The sequence below is a fragment of the Gadus morhua genome, chromosome 8 (assembly GCF_902167405.1).
Source record: "Gadus morhua chromosome 8, gadMor3.0, whole genome shotgun sequence".
NCBI classification, from domain to species: Eukaryota; Metazoa; Chordata; class Actinopteri; order Gadiformes; family Gadidae; genus Gadus; species Gadus morhua.
Window position 1 is genome coordinate 16623220 of NC_044055.1, and position 19784 is coordinate 16643003.

At 48.9% G+C, this 19784-nt stretch overlaps 1 protein-coding gene across 1 annotated transcript in view; it reads right to left on the minus strand.

Moving 5' to 3' along the window:
- lamc1 (laminin, gamma 1) overlaps positions 1 to 19784 on the minus strand; it is a 47574-nt gene that overhangs the window by 21774 nt on the left and 6016 nt on the right. The window contains exon 2 of the mRNA XM_030363796.1: positions 4558 to 4862. Within this exon, the coding sequence (XP_030219656.1) occupies positions 4558 to 4862 (305 nt within the window). The remainder of the gene's footprint in view (positions 1 to 4557; positions 4863 to 19784) is intronic.

The following is a 19784-nucleotide window of genomic DNA, read 5'->3' on the forward strand; positions in this document are numbered from 1 at the left end:
TAACATTCTATAGATCTACACTTGAACGGTTCTACATTCTATAAATCTACACCTGAAGGGTTACACCCTACGGTTCTAGATTCTATAGATCTACACCTGAAGGGTTCTATATACCCTTTGGTTCTATATTCTATAGATCTACACCTGAAGGGTTCTACACCCTACGGTTCTAGATTCTATAGATCTACACCTGAAGGGTTCTACATCCCGTGGTTCTACATTCCATATATACACACCTGAAGGGTTTTATACCCTATTGCTCTATATACTATAGATCTACACCTGAAGGGGTTAAACACCCTATGGTTCAAACCCTGATGGTACAACATACTATAAATGTACACCTTCTTTGGGGTACTTTCCCCATCCATGGATCTGTTTTAACATCTCGTTTAGCAGATCAATCAGCTGAACTGTTGATATGTTCAGCCTCTTGTCCGCCGTAGCCGTCCTCACCCACAGATTCAATCATTGACAGTCTTTTGCACCGTGCACCCATTGATCTACTAATTAAGCCTCTTCCTGGAAAATATTTGCTTCAGCCCCACCTTCTCACCTCCGTTTGACTGTGGCGTTCCGGTCTGGTGAACGGGTAAACACGACGTGTCCGTGCATCAACACTTCAACTCAAACACTACTCCTATTCCACCTCCCCCAGCCGGGTTTCCACTGTCAACGTGAGACCCCCCCGCCGGCCCCCCGCCCCCACCCGACCACCAGCGACAGGAGGGAACATGTGGGTTCTTGACGGAAGAATGCTCCGGGGTTCTACCCCGGAGCATTCCTCTACCACATCCCAGTTCTACCACGTCCCAGTCAGATAGGGTGGGCATTTGAAGGGCATATCAATATTCAAATATTCTATAAAGCTACTGAGCAACACTTATTATACAAGTGTAGCTCAGTCATAATGTAGCCTGAAGGGCTTCTGTGATCTTAGTGAAGGCTTCTGCCTTCACTAAACAAATTTATTCATTTTCCATCACTAGTCAAATAAATAAGGAAATCAAATCCGGCTCTTCATGCGATGTTGCCTGATGTTGTCTTGCTGCCTGCAAGTTTAAACGATGTGATGCGCACATTATTTTTATCTAATGTATGGCAATTGTGTTTTTTCTTTCTACTTGACATATTTTAAATGGCATTAGTATACACATTTAATGAACAACATGTAATTAATATAGCTAATGAATAATATTTAAAAGGTCATAAGGGACAGATTTAAGGTCATAAGGGACAGATTTCCAAAACGGCTTGTAACGGCTAATCAACCCACACCTGGTGGCATGTCATGGGACGTTTAATTAACATTAGGCAAAAATGAAAAAGAATCTGCTACAGCTAAAGTCGAATATCCACATCATTTCGAATAATTGAGCCGAAAACGTCTCGTAGTAATTTAAGAATACAAAAAGGTAAGGAATGCGCCATGCCAAGAATGAAGGCCCTCATGGTTTAATTGGACGGATAAAAAAAAACACAAGTCACGAGTCAAATGACAGACGTGTATAAATAACCCCAGAAATATGATTCACTTTCCATTCATTCATTTGGAATACAGTACCAAATAAAACCAAATGCTGGCAATCGTACAGCGGTACCGACCCGCCCATCCCCCCCCACCAAACCTCCCAGAACCGAACGAGAGGTCAGAGCAGGACCTCCATTGGGAGGCTACCTAGCTAAACGGCGGCGGGTATTGACTGGTGATCTGGGCCGGCACCGGGGCTGACCGGGTGGTAGTCGAGTCGCTGCCAGGCCAGACATAGGAGCAGTGGGGGGGTTTTAGAAACTAACCAACAACCGCCCCGCCGAGCCGGCTGCCTGACGCCGCTTCTAAACGAGTCTTTGGTATAAATAGCTAGCCGACGACGAGTCAAATAAGGAGGCGCCGGGTGACGAGGCTAAATCTGTTCTTTTAGCAGCAGGAAGAGGAGCAGGGCCGCATCCTCCCGGGGGCCCGAGCTCAGGGGACTGGATCAACAGTGACCTCACACTTCCCACAATGCACCTGGACACGAGGAAGGATGAGGCGTGGAACAGGATTCATGCCCTCAAGTCATCCACAGCAAAGACTTTGAAACTCCCTTAGTAATCAGGGATTGTAATGAATCATTAGGAGAATTAAAGAGGGTGTGTCGGCAAATATAAACAAAGGAGATGAGGCAGAACAGGACTTTACTGAGAGTTCTTTAAACAAGGTTTAATTCTGTCCAGACAGTTGGACCTGGCTGGATGATTCTAGTCATCGACCGCTCTCAGACAGAACCACCGGTTCTGACTGGATCTACTGTAGACATAACAACAAAGAGAGGGGAGGGACACAGAGAGAATGACACGCAGGGGGTGAGAGAGAGAGAGAGACAGAAAGAAAGAAAGAAAGAAAGAAAAAAAGAGAGATGATACAAAAGGGTAATAAGAGAGAGGATATCGAGTCAGAGAGAAGCAGATTTATTAAGAGGGAGAGTGGTTGAAAATGAGATAGATTGAGGTAGAGAAAGAGGAGTACATTTAGAGAAGTCAATGTGTGAAGGAAGCAGAGAAATATAGGGATAGGGAGTGGATCAAAGAGACGGGCGAGGAGAGGAGTAGAAGTAGGGGGGGGGGGAAGAGAGAGAGAGAGAGAGAGAGAGAGAGAGAGAGAGAGAGAGAGAGAGAGAGAGAGAGAGAGAGAGAGAGAGAGAGAGAGAGAGAGAGAGAGAGAGAGAGAGAGAGAGAGAGAGAGAGAGAGAGAGAGAGAGAGAGAGAGAGAGAGAGAGAGAGAGAGAGAGAGAGAGAGAGAGAGAGAGAGAATCTCCAGCTGTTTCTCTTCTGAGCCAGCACTTCGGTGGGAAACCCGGGGGAGTTGCCTAGCAACGCATCGCAACAATTGGCGGGCCGCCACAACGCATTCGTTCCCCAGCTGCACCACCGCATCCACCGTGGAGCCCGCGGAAACCCCGGGCCTTCACACGCCCACAACGCCATCATCATCATCACCACCTCCATAACATCCACCTTCATCGTCATAAGCAACACCACCAACTTCATCAACCAACCGTGATCCTCTTAACCAACCACCGTCAATCATTATCGCCATCATCACCACCATTACTACCTTCATCATCCCCACCACGGTCATCCTCCCCTCTACCACCACCTTCTTCACCTTAACCTTCACCACCACTTTCCTCCACACCACCATCATCATTATAACTCCCACCAACGCCCTCATCACCTTCATCGTCCCCACCGCCATCACAACCAGCGTCATCCCAATCCATCACTTCAGCACGCGGTACTGAGTTTCCAGGAAGTGGTGGTCATTGCACAACTCTGGATTATGGGTCTCAGGAGAGCTCTGAGCTCCACACGTTGTAATCACTTCTAGGAACAGCGGGGGAGAGAGAAAGACAAAAACAAGTTTCCAGTGGAATGGCTGTGGCGGCGACCAGCTGCTGGGACCGTGACTGGGAGCGCACTATAGTAGCACTCATGATCTGGAAGCTCTGTGTTCTTGAAATTCTACACACGACTTCCATGCTCCAGATGTTCTAGAACCACACACAGGCTACTCATTGGCTAGTCAGACCTTTATGATTGTTAGCGACCCCCCTGTGGAGTAGGGAAACCTGGACTCACTGGCTATCGGGAGAAGGGAAGTGATGCTTTGAATGATGGGTGGTTGTGTTATTTACCGCCATTAATGATAATGGGAATTCAAAGAGAGGACATGAGATTGGTTTAAAGCCATGAACAGTGTAAGACTGGAGACATAATGCATTTGTCTTCCTCAGTTTTCAGTTGTCAGGAATCTTTTATAAACAGAATGGCTGAAGAGTGATGTATGAAAAGACATTGTCTGTGGGCCCTGTAGCTATTGTCAGGAAGTAGACTGGCTAGAGATTCCCTCCGGTTAGGGTCATGTCGCTAACGCTAATCTAGCCACTCATGGTAATCCCGCCACCGGGTCTCCATTAGGGAAAACCTTCTTTGGCGTTTGTTTGGTTCTCAGGAATCTGGTGGGTCTGTGCCAGAGGAGCCCTGGGGAGGGCTAACTCACCCTGACAAACGGGACCATGGTCCCAGCCATGCAGTCTACAGCTGTCCTTACATCTGCCAAATGGGAGCGAGCGGAGTGCTCACTGACAAAACATGCAGGGCCTCCAAATGTTGGTCGTCGGTATGCAGACTTAGAAACTGCAACCTAATTTCCGCTGCGTCTTCAGCCAGCTAGATGTTAAGCAAGGGACAGGCTCCTCCGAATGACGTTTGTAGAGCAGAACATTTGATTATTTTACCCTATATAACTAGATACTCGCATGGGAATTAGATACCAAGTGTCAAGTAGACCAATTACCATGTCACCAGAGAAAAACAAGATGTCGCGGCCAGGACACGGTTATAAAATACACTGAAACTCAGTTTTCTTTCTCTATGTTATGATACGGTTGTACCTACAGTGAAATTGTCAAAAAAAAACAAATGAGCCATGGTTATCTTTCACCATTTCACTGGTGTACAACGGATGCAACACCGATGAGTCATTTACGGTCTCACTCCCTCTCCCTTTCTCACCTGTAGGACGGGGCTTTTGTCGAATGTATACCCCCCGGGCCGGCCCTCCAGCGTGGAGAACGCCACATTCCCGCCGGTCAGCGGCGAGATGTCGCTGAAGTCGTCGGTGCAGACGGCCTGCCTCTCGTCCTGGCCCCTGCCGATGAAGCCCCTGCTGGTCTTCTGGTAGGTCTTCTCGCAGGAGCCGCTGTAGTACTGGTACGGCACCCAGGGCCCGTCCTCGCTCGTCCGCTTGTAGATGGCGAAGCTTTCCGGCCGGCTGGTGTGGAACTTGAGGCGCACGTATGTGATGTCGAAGGCTTTACCTGTGGGGGCGAAAGGAGGCGAGACACTGGTTAGGTGGGTTGTACTGGTTTGTACTGTGTGGGTGAAAGAATAACGAATGCTAAAGAACAGACAGTGGCCCGGACCCAGTTTTGCTACCATAACAGTTTCAACCCGATCCTGTTCTTTAATTGGCCCAAACTTCACATGATTGGCTGTTTGGAAATGTATCCCACAAAAAAGAGGAAAAAAAAAGTCACATTGGCAGGTTCTCACTTCTTCATACTAGCATTGTAGCAATACGACACTTTCAATTTTGTTTTTGGTATACCAAGATATCAATCATTGAAGAAATATTCTCTCTTCCGCAATCACAACCCTCAACCACGATCATCTTGACAGCATTTTCGTCATGCATTGCATTTTTTAGACCCATGTCGCTTCATCGACAGTGCTGTCGACCTGCATGCCAAGGGTATGAGTTACAGAGTATTCACACTACATGACAGCACACTGGCAACAGTGTCTGGGGACTTGTTTGCTCTTGGGGCCTCTTTGTCTGAGAGGCAGTGTACTCCACAAAACAACGAGAGACAGACAATCAAACCACTGCGGCGACAGAAGATCTGGGGGGGAGGGCGAGGGGAGATTGCACGCGGAGAAGATCATCTATTCCGTTAAGCCTGACTTGGTAATGAACTCTTAAGGACGCAGCGAACGCGGCAACAATCACACGCATTGTCTAGCCCAGCCTTTTTAAAAGATTCAGCCGGCAAAGATTCCGACTGCGAGAGGAGGAGGAGGACTGAGGGTCCTCAGTACTGTCGGTGGAGGGCCCCCCTCTGCTGTTCCTCCCTGCATAGCTGGCGTGTCTGAGCAGGCCCGGGGAGCTAGCTCTGTGCACTAGCCTAGCATGGGATGGGGGTTCCTGGAGAACACCCGGACACTGAGGGAGTTGCTAGTCAGGAGATGTGGAGACAAGACGGCCATCTTTCAGCTGGAGGGTGGCGATGGAGGAGAGGGGGGGGGGAGAGGGTGTACGAAGGGGCTTCGGCTGTGATCACCGGCAAAGAATGTGCTCAGCAAACAGAGCTAGCAGAGGTGAGCCAGGTTGGAGTCTGGGATGTGTGTGTGTGTGTGTGTGTGTGTGTGTGTGTGTGTGTGTGTGTGTGTGTGTGTGTGTGTGTGTGTGTGTGTGTGTGTGTGTGTGTGTGTGTGTGTGTGTGTCTGTGTGGGGGGGGTATTGTGTTGAGAGCAAATATGAGGTTGGGTCATGTGACGAGATGATAATGCAGCAGGAAGCGGCGTCGATGGGACAGGAAACAATCGCAGAGCAAACACACCGGGGTCGCCAGCCCATCAAGGCAGGGGCGTGGGTGTCCCAGCAAACCCGCTGACCTCCGTCTGTCCGCCCGGCGCAAACAGACGTACGGATAGACGGACGGATTACACAAGGTGAAGTGGAGGCGGGAGTGTGTTTATCCTATGGGTGTCGGGAGATTTGAGAACCAGAACTGAACCCACGGCGGAGGAAGGCACCCTGAGGTGAAGGGATGGTTTGAATCCCTCCTGGAGGTCGGGGTCTGAGAATGTGTGCGACCAGAGAGACGGCACTTCAACTCCCCCCACCATGCTCCTCAAACTCTTCTGGAAACTTCTGAGGACTCGCTGGCCTCGGATCAGAGCGTCAGTGTCAAGTGTTTGATAAAAGGCTCTCCTCTCCTTCCTCTCCTTTTCTTTCTTTGAGGGGAACTTGGCCCTTTTACGAGTGGTGTGTGTGTGTGTGTGTGTGTGTGTGTGTGTGTGTGTGTGTGTGTGTGTGTGTGTGTGTGTGTGTGTGTGTGTGTGTGTGTGGTCCACTGGGAGCAGACTGTCGGCGACAACTCATTTTAAAAGCCCTTCCCCTCCCCTCCGACAACACCACCAATTCCTCACACAAACAAGACAAACATCGTCTGTTGACGCAGCAATCAAGCCTTCACGCAGGACGGCAAACACAGCGTACGCCTGTTAATGGGGGGGGGGGGTCCCTGGGTGGACCCGGGTGGCAGCTGGATAGAGCCCCCGATGGTGGGTCCACCTGGGCTAACACGGGCCTAGGGATGAGGGAAGGGCTGCTTGCATGCTGGACGGCCGTGTTATTTATGGGCGTAGACAAGTACATGGATTCAACACATGAGGACATCGTTTTATTTGAAATCCAACAACAGTGTATGGGACACTGCGGTAGCTCGGGTTCACCGCCAGTGAGGGTGCGGTTAGCGCTTAAGCCAACACCAGTCTAAAGTTTTATTTAAAAAACGTGAAAAGTGTAGGGAATTGTGGTAATGTGGTTTCACTGTGGGTCACGTTGGAGTAAGCCCTAAAGCTAACAAAAAACAAACTCAAGCAAACGCCAAGCTCACTTAATTCCAATGTCAAGCAAACACCAAGCTTGTGTTGAGTCTCAAGCTAACCAACCGTCAAATCGCTCCAGAGGATCTGTGCGTGACTCATAATAATGAGTTCCACAGTCCACTCAACAACAACAAACCAACAGCCAACGTGACCTTGCAAACACCCAGCCCATATGAATCAAACCCAGAGTGCGGTTCAGAGTGCTGGGGATGTGGGTGCCAGCAGGCCACAAGTTCCTCCCCAGCTGAAGGCCAGGAGGTTCTGTGGAGCCCAGAGCAGCGCCGTTCCTCCAGAACAATCAGAGTATTGACGAGCGGAAGATTTCAGCGGGGAACTCCAAACAAAGACATCGCTGTGGAGAAGGCCGGCTGTTCTCCAGTATAACCAACCAAAAACCCCCCCAAAGTACTAAAAACATAAAGACTAGCAAGGGGAGATCCACACAGCTCCCCTGCAGGTTTCAAACCAGCTGATTCTCAAGAAAAAAAAAGATTGTTTTGAAGCTCAAAGACACAAATGTTGCTGAGGAAACACAACTTCATCAAGTGTTATGACTGAACACAAAGCACAGACAGCACAATGAAATGCATGATTTCAAAGAGACACCAACAAGAGCAGAGTAAAAACGAGCACCGTCAGGCTTTGAGTTTCTAAACTGAAGTTCTGTGACAAAGCTAATCTGCTAGAAGAAGCTAGCTAATTAAGTCCTGTTTCAAAACGGGACCGGGCTGTAAAGGCCTGACCCTTTCAGACACTCCGGTGGGGGGGAGGGCTGACGGACAGCACAGAGAAACTATGTATGCACCTGCCTTGGTCATCCCCCCCCTCCCCCCCCTCTATCCTCCCTATGGGGGAGGGGGGGAGAGGAGGCTGGAATGTGCTTCCGCTGGGCTGAGAAAGACAAGGGGGGAAGGGGGGGAAGGATTTGATGTCAATACAGACCCAAAGAAAGACTCCCCAGATAGGAAGAGAGGGAGAGGGAGATGGTTGTGGTCAACGATGTAGAGGCAGACTGGGAGTTGGAGGGAGATTCCTTTCGTATGCATTAGAGTTTGGCAATTAATTACATACAAATATTTCACTATATCTAGGGAGCACACACATTTTTTTTATGTGCCGTCACTTAATCTTGCCCTCTAACCAGATGTTGGAGAGCAAGATGTTGCTCAAAAGCACACAGCCAGCACCGGGCACAGCACTTATAGCCACAGTGGACGCACACGCACGCACGCACACACACACACACACACACACACACACACACACACACACACACACACACACACACACACACACACACACACACACACACACACACACACACACACACACACACACACACACACACACACACACACACTACAGTAGCATGAATGAGCTCCAAATGGACCAGCAGCTGTCCAACCTCAAACTACCTCAACACATGCATATAAAGTTATAAACTACTGACCCCCTGACGGAAAACCGTTCTACCCCGTTTGAACTGCATTACTTCAACGAGTACCAATGTGCTTTTGATACAAGGGGTCTTCCGCGATCCAGATGGTATCATCAGGTTTTAATCTCCACAAGAACTTTCAATGTTTTACACATGCTCCTGCTGCTCCATTAACACCATTTACTTCCCTCAGCGCGGCTAGCCTGTGTGTACGTGTAATGTGTGTGTACTACACATATGTGTTTCAGGTGTCTGAGCTGCTGTCTCGCCTGACGTGTCCTGTCATTAGCAGCTCTTCTGTGGAACCGTACCGACATGCTGAGACCTGCAGCAGATATTCAACACCAGCAGCGAGAGAGATAGGGGAGAGGGCGGGAGGAGAGAAGGACAGGGGGAGAGAGGGGGGAGGGAAGAGAAGGACAGAGACAGAGAGAGACAGAGAGAGAAAGACCGACAGAGACTGAAAGAGAAGATGTGGAGAGGGAGAGAGTGAAGATAAAGAGGGGAGAGTAGGAGATAGTGAGGGGGTGGGGGGGGGAGACTGATAGACGAGGTGAAAGAAAGAGTGAGACACAAGAAGGGTAGAAGAAAGAGGGGCTTGAGAGGGAAAGAGTAGGAGAGCGAAATTGATAGAACAGAAAAGCAAGAGAAAAAGGGAACAAGGGAGGTGGAGTCAGGCGGGGGCGGTGGAAAGGTTCTGGAAAGAACGGGTGGGAAGAAGACAGGCGATGGCGAGAGAGATGGAAAGAGAGGGAGAGGAGAGCCAGGTGGATGGACCCACACAGAGGGAGAGATGGTTTCAACTGCCCAAAACACCTCAACAATGAAAAGAGATCCTTCTGCAAAAGAGTAGATAATAAAAACATCCCATCTTACAAAGCCACGTCGCCATCTCGTTAACATCACGCCCACTGGGCTTCGAACAATCACTACTACTGTGGATGAAGTCACCACGTTCCGAACTGGGATCCGTTTCATTCCCAGCTGACAGGACTTCTCTGGTCTTAACGCAAGGGGTCCAATCCAAGCAGATAACATTTTGCCCGGGCTAAGGGAGGGGAAGTGTTTGGGTGATAAGACGGCCCGGGGCCCGACCCAGATGTTCCTCCCAGGGGGATACGTGTCACATGGAGGGTTTAATGAGGAAGAGGTCCTCCTGGAGGAAGAGATTAGAGAGCTGGAGGAGGAACCGCCAGGGAGCTAACGAGCTGACATGGACGACCTTGAGGACCAAACCTCTCCCCTCCTTCCTACTGTCTTCTATCAGCACCCTCTGCTCCTCCCCTCCTCTACACCCGCGTCCCGACCCCCTTATCACCCGCTCAACCTTCTTCATTCATTCACTCTCTCTCTCTCTCATTTCTCTCTCTCTCTCTCTCTCTCTCTCTCTCTCTCTCTCTCTCTCTCTCTCTCTCTCTCTCTCTCTCTCTCTCTCTCTCTCTCTCTCTCTCTCTCTCTCTCTCTCTCTCTCTCTCTCTCTCTCTCTCTCTCTCTCTCTCTCTCTCCTTTCTTCCTCCCCCTTCCCCTCTCCTTCCTCTCTCTCTCCCTTCTTCGTCTCCCTTCTTCCTCTCTCTCCCTTCTTCCTCTCTCTCTCCCTTCTTCCTCTCTCTCTCCCTTCTTCCTCTCTCTCCCTTCTTCCTCTCTCTCTCCCTTCTTCCTCTCTCTCTCCCTTCTTCTTCTCTCTCCCTCCCTTCTTCCTCTCCGTCTCACTCACTCTCCGTCTCACTCACTCTCCGTCTCACTCACACTGAGATTGCACCTTCTTTGCTCTTCAGAGGAAATATGACCCGGTCAGTCATGGGATAAACTAGAATTGCAGGGACACCAAGTACTTAGTATAAACATTTTAGGTTCTGCCCTGGTTAGACAAATTAACACGTCTTGTTATTTGGAAGTTGTTCCAACTCTGCACCTCAAATGTAAAAACGTATAAAGCATGACTTTCCTTATGACTACAATGGCTCCATTATATAAAGCCCCGAACCCCATTACAGTAGACTGAGTCAAGTGAACTGGTTCATTCTGATATCAGCTCCAGACATCACTTAAGAACACAGGGCTCCTTCCGCCCGTAGGTTCGAATCCCAGATAGAGAGCGAGAGACGTGCCTGAGCCAGACCGGTCTGATCCCCCACTCAGGAGGGGGTTCAGGAAGCCTCCGGAACTAAGCCGGTATGCGTACCTGAGGGCTAGAGGCTGAATTAATGACTGGATGAATGACAACCCCTCCGGTCGTCTTTAGATGGGACCAGATAGTGACATGTTTAGGGACAACTCCTCTTTTGTATCCCATAATCAAACAAAGGAGAGCGCTGCAGGGCACCGAGGGGACGGATTGTGGAGAAGGGAGGGCGGGACCACATCGCCTGAGACAACAGGTAGGACAACAGCCCTGCCCACTAATCTGGTACCTTATAAACCCCATCAGGTGAGAAGGGATTTCAGTCAGCGTTTGGACCTGGTGATTTAACGAGTCCGGGGTCTGGGGTCTGCACAGGGCCCACACCCACCAGACCGGCACAGCCTTGGGGCCGGCTTATCCAGGAGGGGGGGGGGGAAGAGTGTGTGTGTGTGTGCGTGTACGTGTGCGTTTGTGTGTTTGTGTGTGTGTGTGTGAGGCCCACCAGTACCCCCTCCCAGCGTGGTCCAATTAAATTTCCCCCATGACCTCATGGCATTCTTCGAATGAACAATGACGGCTTTGACTTTTAACGTGTGCCACAATCTTCTTCTTGCCGAGGCCCCGCCCACCTCCTCCCAGAGGCCCCGCCCACCTCTGTTTCCCTCGCATCGTCTCCCATTCAGATACTGAGGACATCTGTTCTGTTCGCTCCAACAGGCTTCTGTTAACACACTCTTAATACACATCTGTCTGTGCATCCAGATGAACACTTTACAGAGGGACTCGAGGAGTCAAGAGTAGCATCATGTGTCAGGTTACATTACGTCGTCAACCATCAGTTACATTTGACATTCTGTACTCTACATTTCTACTCATGATGTCGTGCTTTTCACTATTTATTCATTGAGCAGCAATTATTTCCAGAGTGACTAACAGTGAACATAGATCTTTCTCCATGATGCCTTTAGGTTAGACTGTGTGGGGACCGTGGTAATCTAGGCCACTTTCAATATCTTTATTCTAGATAACGAAAGAACTTCTTATCCAATTCTAAAGTCCTGCTGGTTATGTTCTGCTGCCTCTCCTAGGGACCAGTGACATGCCCCATCCCCAGGAACGTCCTCCTCTGCTCCATCCCCCCCCACCCCCCACACGGTCTCCCTCCTCAACAGGTGCCAGAGCTTGACAACCTTACACCTCCTCCAGTGGGACACAAAGAAAGCCCCTGAGAGTACAGATGGAGAGTTTGATTTGAGGGAGGGCAGGACATGGACAAGGACTCTGTGGAATCCCAGGAATGCACAGGAGGGTCTAGCTGCGACCCTGGCCTCCTTTAGAGAACCTTCCCAGACCCACGACTCAAAACTCAGCCACCCACGGAGCTCCTATAGACTCCCACGCCCAAACTCTCACTGCTCCTGGCTAGGGCAAACGTTCCCTAGTGGCCAACTCGGGTATCGCCGTCCGGTCACCGTACTTCAAGAACAAGAACTAGTGTAGATTAGACCTAGCTCATGCTCCGGCTTGGTGATGAGGTTATCTTATAATACGTCCATGTGATTGGCATGCTCTTGTTCAGGGACCTACTAATGCGCGGCGTGCACCCCATCAGTGAGCAGGAAATGTCAAATATAGGAAAAACATGTTGCCGTTGTTGCCGACACTGTCTCCAGTTCTTAAAATACATCCACCTAGACCCCCTCCCCCCCACCACTTCAACACCCGAACCTCTTACACATACTCCCAGGAGGAGAGTTTTGAGAGTATATTTCCCCTGCGGAGGAGCCAGAAGTCATGCGACTGGGAGATGTCGTGCTAACAGGGCAGCCGAGCAGGAAGTATAGGCCTGCGTGTGACGGCTTGGTACTGTCACTTACTACTGGTACTGGCCGTGTAGAGGAAAGCTGCGGACAAACCTGTCAGACAAAAAAGACCGACAATATATAGATGTATATGAAAGGACCCTTGTTAGACACACACACACACACACACACACACACACACACACACACACACACACACACACACACACACACACACACACACACACACACACACACACACACACACACACACACACACACACACACACACACAGGGGTAATGGACAAAGCAGAGTCTAAGCAGCACCCAGTCCGTCAACAGTTATACATTAATAACGCTGTCAATGTATAACCGGCGCCTATAGGCTGGAATGCTGGTGCTAATGGCCGTGTTTGGTTTTCACACATGAGCTGGTCTCCAGATATTATTCAGTAGCGCCACCGACTGTGAGCTTAAGCCTCCAAAGGAAAAACGATAGGGAGAGCAAGCAAGAAACCAACGGCATTATCGAGACGCCCGCTCAGATGTTCGGGACATTGTTCTCGCATTCGCTCGTCTGGTCTAGACCTCAGTACCCTCAAGGTCTTAGGACTAAGAGTGTCGTATTTCTGCTGATTAGAGAGGGGGGGGGGGGGGGGGGGGGGGGGGGGACTACAAATGTAGAAAAATGTAAGCAAAAATCCCCATCTGTGTGTTGATATCATCTACATAGCCAGCGGCGGGGAGGAATAATTCTCCCTGCGGTGGAAGGGGCTGCTATCTGCGGTATTTGATAAACAGCGTCGCGAGACGAGGTGAGAAGGACCAGCCGGAGACCCGACACCAAACAACCGGCTGATTAAGGAAAGAAAAGATCAGAGTGACAGCATACCGTCACTGCCAGGGCCTGGTCGGCCTCAGAGCACTTAATTCTGTTTGAAAAGGATTTGAATAAGGGGGAAGGTGTAGAGAAATTCCCAAACGGCTTAAGAAATTTACTTTTGTCCGTGGTTTTTATGCCATGTTCCAGGTTAGTCCGTTATCAGGTCTCATGTATTATTCAAAACATCTACCTTTATTTTATGACTGACAAAGTGGTGAAGTTGTGGTAATTCAATTCAAAGAGACTCAAGTTTCGTCTCTATAGGGAATGAACCCCGGAGAGGGGTCATTCCCTATACTGAACATCTAATCTTTTATTTGGCGAGTTAGGTCACACTGCTCCGGTAGGTATGCAAGTCCGCGAGTCTCTCTCTTGGATGGGAGTCCCGCCTCCCGTCTAAATGCTGACGCTGTTAAATCACTGCAAGCATCTAGCCTGTGTTGTATCCCCCCCCCCCCCCCCCCCCCCCCCCCGGCGGCCTGTGGGTATAAAGGCAGCGCTTCCCGTCCTGACGAGGGACAGGGCCGGAGGGAGACGGGGGCGGCAAGTGGGTAGGGGGCTTCTGAAACGGTTGGATTGCCAATTGGAAGAGCCGTGTAATGACGGCCTTTAGTGGCTGGTGGTAGTGCCCTGTCGTTAGTCATTCAGGACCTTGGGTTGGGCTTTCATTGCCTGGTTACCAGTTTAAAAGGAACACTGCAAGAATGCCTGTGATTTCCCCCTGCATGGAGCCTTGTGTTTAAAGTCCCCATCCATAATGACCTGGGAATGCCTGAGAGCAAAGTACATGGAATAATCTACAACCTTCTCCTTTACATTAGGTTAACAACAGTTTAACATTATTCATATTCTGCCGCTATTACAAAAGGGGGTTTAATGCAACATTCGGGTGAAGAAATTAGGTTTTGTATGTTTGATCAGGAAAATGCAGCCCACACTACATTTATTCAAAAACAACTCAATAAATAAAAGTTGTGAAAGCAAGACAAAGAACCCCCTCTGACAGAGTGAGAGCCACAAGGGAATGGTCTGTTTGGCTAGGATTTAACTGCTGGGGCCACCAAAGAAGTGCTACCTCCACCCCTAGGTGTTACAAAACAAGGGGCAGCAGGAACAAACGAAGGCCCGGCCAAGTGTCCACGTTAGCAGAGACAAAGGGGCCCAGTAGGGGGCTTCATGTGGCCCTCCTCCACTGAGAGACTGCGGCAGACCTCGCTAAAACAAAGCCGAATCCAACCCCAGGGAGAGCCCTCACCAGGTGGACAACAGCACTGTGGATGTGAGGACAAATGGCTGTGGTCCAACATTACCCTGGCGGGACAGGGATTTAGTGTAAAGATCATGAAAGAAAAATGACTAGAGTCACGATGGCTCATCGGTTGGCTCTTTGACTCTTTAAGAAGAACCACATCAATTGGGCCATCTCACAGACGTCTGGGTTTAGTCTTAGACAAAAACAACCCACAACAATGAACTTCTGCAGCTCTCTGACAATGCAAATGCACATGCTGGTACAGCAAACAGAGCCTGGGGACTTTCAGATTACTGATATCTGCCTCCCTCATCTGTAACAATAGGTGGGAAGAGGCACAAAGTCAGACATTTGTTGAGGCCTTGTTATCATTTCTGTGCTATGGAACTTTGAGGTTCAAGGCGAGATGTGGGTTTATATCCAGAGGCACATGACAGCATTTGTTAAATAGGACACCATGTTTTGTGTTTTTAAGAAGTAAGCCTAAAAGATTGCTCCAACAATGTTAACACTGACGAAATCCCACCTCCAAGGTGATGAAACCGATTCAAGCACAATTCTGGCCTGCCAATTTCCGTCAAAGTTTCTTAGAAAGAGTTTTCTAAATATTTCACTGGTAACACTCACTGGTGACGTTGCCTTGGTGAACTATCATTACAAAACAAAAAATTATTACAAAACAAAAAATTCCCTCACTCTCCACCTCATCCCTAACTCTCCACCTCAAGCTGGTGTGTAGTGAGCGTTCTGGCACCGATTGGCTGCCGTGCATCACCCAAGTGGGTGCTACATATTGGTGGTGGTTAGTGAGGTCCCCCCTTCACTTTAGGCATCTTTGAGTGTTATTAATTATTATTATTCTTCATGTTTAACCTCTGTTTTCCTTTTATTCCTAGTCTGTTTTACATAGTTTTGAATGATGACTATATGCTCTGTAAGGTGACCTTGGGTGTCTTGAAAGGCGCCTCTAAATTAAATGTATTATTATTATTATTATTATTAAAACAATGTGATGCAAAAGACTCAAGGAAATTCAAGTCAAACAGAAAGCCCAGCCTCTTGGATTCTCCTCTGCTTAATGCAGTGCTCAACGCAGATGTCCGACATTTAACAGCTGCATAAACAGTTACGTTAACGCCAAATCTCATGTCCGGCCTCCCCCCCCCCTCCCCCCACCACCACCCCCCTTCTCATATAGCAGATAGGGTGTGGGTGGTTGTGGGGCTTGGTTGGAGACAGGGTAACCATACTTTAGCTGTCTTTCAAGAGGATGATGTTCTGGGATTGAGTCCAGCCTCCCTCTGGACACTGTCAGCGTCAGTAAACTTAAGCCAGAAAGGAAGTAAACCTACATCTCAATGTTAGCTACAGAAGCTAGCCACATCCCGCTACGTGACCTGATACGGCTACATGGTCTAAGCGAGTCATTTTTAGGCATTTATTATCCAATAGTGAAGCCATCATTTACTTAACAGAGTGACTTATCTTCTAATCACCACTCTATTCAAATCACACTTTTCAGTATACCCGCACCAGGAAGGAAAACATCCACTCGTGCAATGTTAGCTACGTCAGCAAACCACGTCCGCCGACTTGACCTGTAATTTGGCCTGAACGCGTCAGCCATGAGCATTTCACCCCCACTTTTAAATAGGGAGCCATCATTTACTGAGCTATTATTTATGTTTGAATTGAACAGAGATCTTGACGATGCGAACGTGGACCACTTTTGAAAAGCAGCCCGAATCCTTCCTCTTTCAGTGGAGTTTGTCTAACGCTAAACCAAACATTAAACACAGGAAAGGAAATTGGAGGCTTTATCATCTAACATCTCCATCAGCTATGTAATTACCAAACTCAGCTGGAAAACAGGAACAAAGGCCTGTGTATAAATCAGTCTACACGTCTGTCGCACTCCCCATAATTAACTAGTTACCACTCTCCGCACAGAGCTTTGAACACTGGTCGCTAGTGTGCGCCCCGCTTGTACCGCACCGCAAGGGGATCATTCCTCTGCTGGAGCACAGCTAAAATTACCCTGCATGCATCTGCACGTCCCGTGTAACAAATCGGCCCCCTTTCCATAGACGGAGGCGGCAGGCTGTCTATAATAAGAGAAGCCCCTTTCCCCCTGGGGCAGTGACATCACTTCCTGCTTACGACAGATTCTTATCGGAATGTCTCGGGGGAGGGGGTCAAAGGGCAGGTGGTTGCTGCATCTCTCTGACCGGTTTCCCACAGGTTTGTGCTTCCTGTGCCGGAGGAAGAGCTTCAGTGTCATTGGGGTGCTAAGCTGCTTATTTAGCGTAAATACTGAGCGATTGGGACACCCCTGGGCCTAGCGGCATATGTTGAAAATGGAGATTTTGAGCAAGGTCAGAACAAGCTTGTGTCAGAGAAACTCGTATCTGGTTTGGATGCACGATGGGAAAATGGCCTTCACAATAACACAATGGCCTTCACAAGAACACGAGATAGGCCAACATTTATACTTTTTTCAAGGATTTAGAATATATATATATATATATATATATATATATATATATATATATATATATATATATATATATATATATATATATAAGCCTTTTAATACTAGATTCAAGAAAGAGGACAATTTGTTCCCCAACGAGAACAATGAAAGGACTCAGGACTCTGGAGTCACAACGTTTGCTTGCGGCAGATGCAACCGGCAGATTCCATCTCCAGTGGAGTCCAACCGGGATGTGTTTAGTCTAGGCCTGCATGAGTGTACTACTTCAGCTGGAGAACTTAAAAGAAAGAAAGAGCGGACAGGCAGTCCCGCGTTAAACGCATTCAAACACACCAGCGCCCAGAAGAGGCAAAGATGTTCCTCAACAAAAACACAACAAGATCCTTGATTCGCCCAATTTGGGGGATCAAAGTGCCGGGTCCTAGGTCTATTAAAGGCAGCGTTCTGTGGATCAGCTGAGCGGAGTATGTTGGTGAGATTTAACGGTTCAGCTGACACCAATCTGCTCTCCGAGTTCACCCAGCGAGAGAGTCTTCAATGGGGGAGACAATGGCGGTCGGGCAGCGCCCCCAGCTCAGCACTCCACGGGTTTTAGTACTTAGGGGAACTCAAAGGCCCAAACATGGTTTTACATCTTTAGGAGGAAGCCCTTTGTTAGGTTAATTTTGACGTTATTTAGCCGCAGATAAGCTTGTGTGAGGGGTGGAGAGGACGGTTTCTCGGGTCCATTTTATTTTGTATCCAATAGAGAGAGATTTGGCACATAATGCGTATGAAGACTCCTAATAAACTCATGTCAGAGGACATATCTGGGTAGTATTGTGCAGAGGTGGAGGAGACAAGAGGTAATTACAGCTACTGTATAGGAAACCTTGAGTAACCAGTCCAGGTCTGGATCCCTCACGACAGGCCGCTCAGCTCCAGATGCCAAGAACAATAAAAATCAACTTAATTCAAACACTATCATCATGCACAGCCACTCCTCAGCTAAACAACCTTATCTTGGTAGGAAAGCCAAAGCGATTTATAGTAAAATAAACATACACAAAGGATAAATCACAGGCTACATCACAGGATAAATCACTGAAAAACAACGAGGGTGGGGACTCTCGATCAGTACACTCCCCGGGACGTTGTCTGAAGCAGGTGTTACCGGGGGCCACCTTGGCGCTTAATTTGACCGAGACTAAACCAGCTGTCGAGCGATTATTTTAAAGGTTCTCAAAAAGTAGAGCGCTCCGTGTGGCGCGGGTGGGCACTGCGGCCAGCGGTAGGTCTGTCTGTTGAGCCCTAGGTACACGGCGCTAACTCACAGCAGGGGAGCAACTGATGTCCCGGCCGGCCCAAGCACTGTTATTGCGACCTCAGGGCTGCCAGTGAGATATTAAAAAGGTCAACCGGGCGTTACTATGGTGACCCCCGGCAGTGACGCAGTACTTCAATGAAAAATAATAAACAACAAGGTCCGTACCGGAGGGGAACTAATTGGGTTACTATGGAAACAGGGAGGGAAGATAGGGTAGGCTTCTACTGCTGAACCGTAGGCTGCCCCGAACAACGCAAAACACTGGAAGCCAATCATAATGAAGCATTCTGTTCATAACAAAGAACAAATCTACTGCCTTCCGTGACGTCAACTACAAGGACACTATTTAGAGTGTTGGAAAATATAGGTTTGGGTGTCAGGGACACACACACACAAACACACATTAGGAAATGTGAAAGGGCAACGGAGAGCCTTTTAATTAGCACACAGCGCTAGGAATGTTAAGCTCGACTTCAAAGCAAACACTGATAACTGATAGGGCAAACACAGTCCGCCGTCTAACTGTCTCTAACGAGCAAGTCAGAGCCCAGATCTGAAGTCTCTGAGAAACAGCCCTGTGTAGAGGACACAGGTACAGGTACCAGAGAGAGACAAATAGGTCGCTCACAGACAGACCAAAATGGAGTCAGACAAACAGATAAAGATAAACAGGTAGCGCAGGCAGACAGGAAGTGAGTTTGAGAGACGGGCAAGCAGACATTTCTGGTTCAAGGAGATGGAGAGACAGGTAGATTGGATTGATAGACAGAGAGGGCAACAGGGCAAGCAGACAGACAGACAGGGCAAGGGGACAGGTGGGGTCAGACAGCCAGTATGACAGGCAGGGCAAGCAAACAGACCGGAAGAAAGTCAGACAGCAAACCAGCGAGACAGGGCCGGTGAGCAGGCAGACAGGCAGTCAGGTTTTAGGGAAAGGGACGATGGCTGGGGATGCAACGACCACACAAAAAGACTAATCCACCCCCCACACATCTCCCCACCCCCACGTCAAGAAAGCCACACAAAGACTTTTCTAAGGTGGGAGTGATTTAGGAGGGAAGGTGGAGAGCAGTCAGCCATGTCAATGATCCCCTGATAGGACAGGACCACTAAGGGGGCGGGGCCAAACACTAACTATAGGAATTCCTCTAATGGCTGAACTCCAAAATTAGCCCAGGATTAGAGCCAGGGAACACATGGATGATTCACGTTTTTAATAGTTGGTAGATGACAGTTGGTCTGTGATGATTTATGATTGGCCTCTTGTT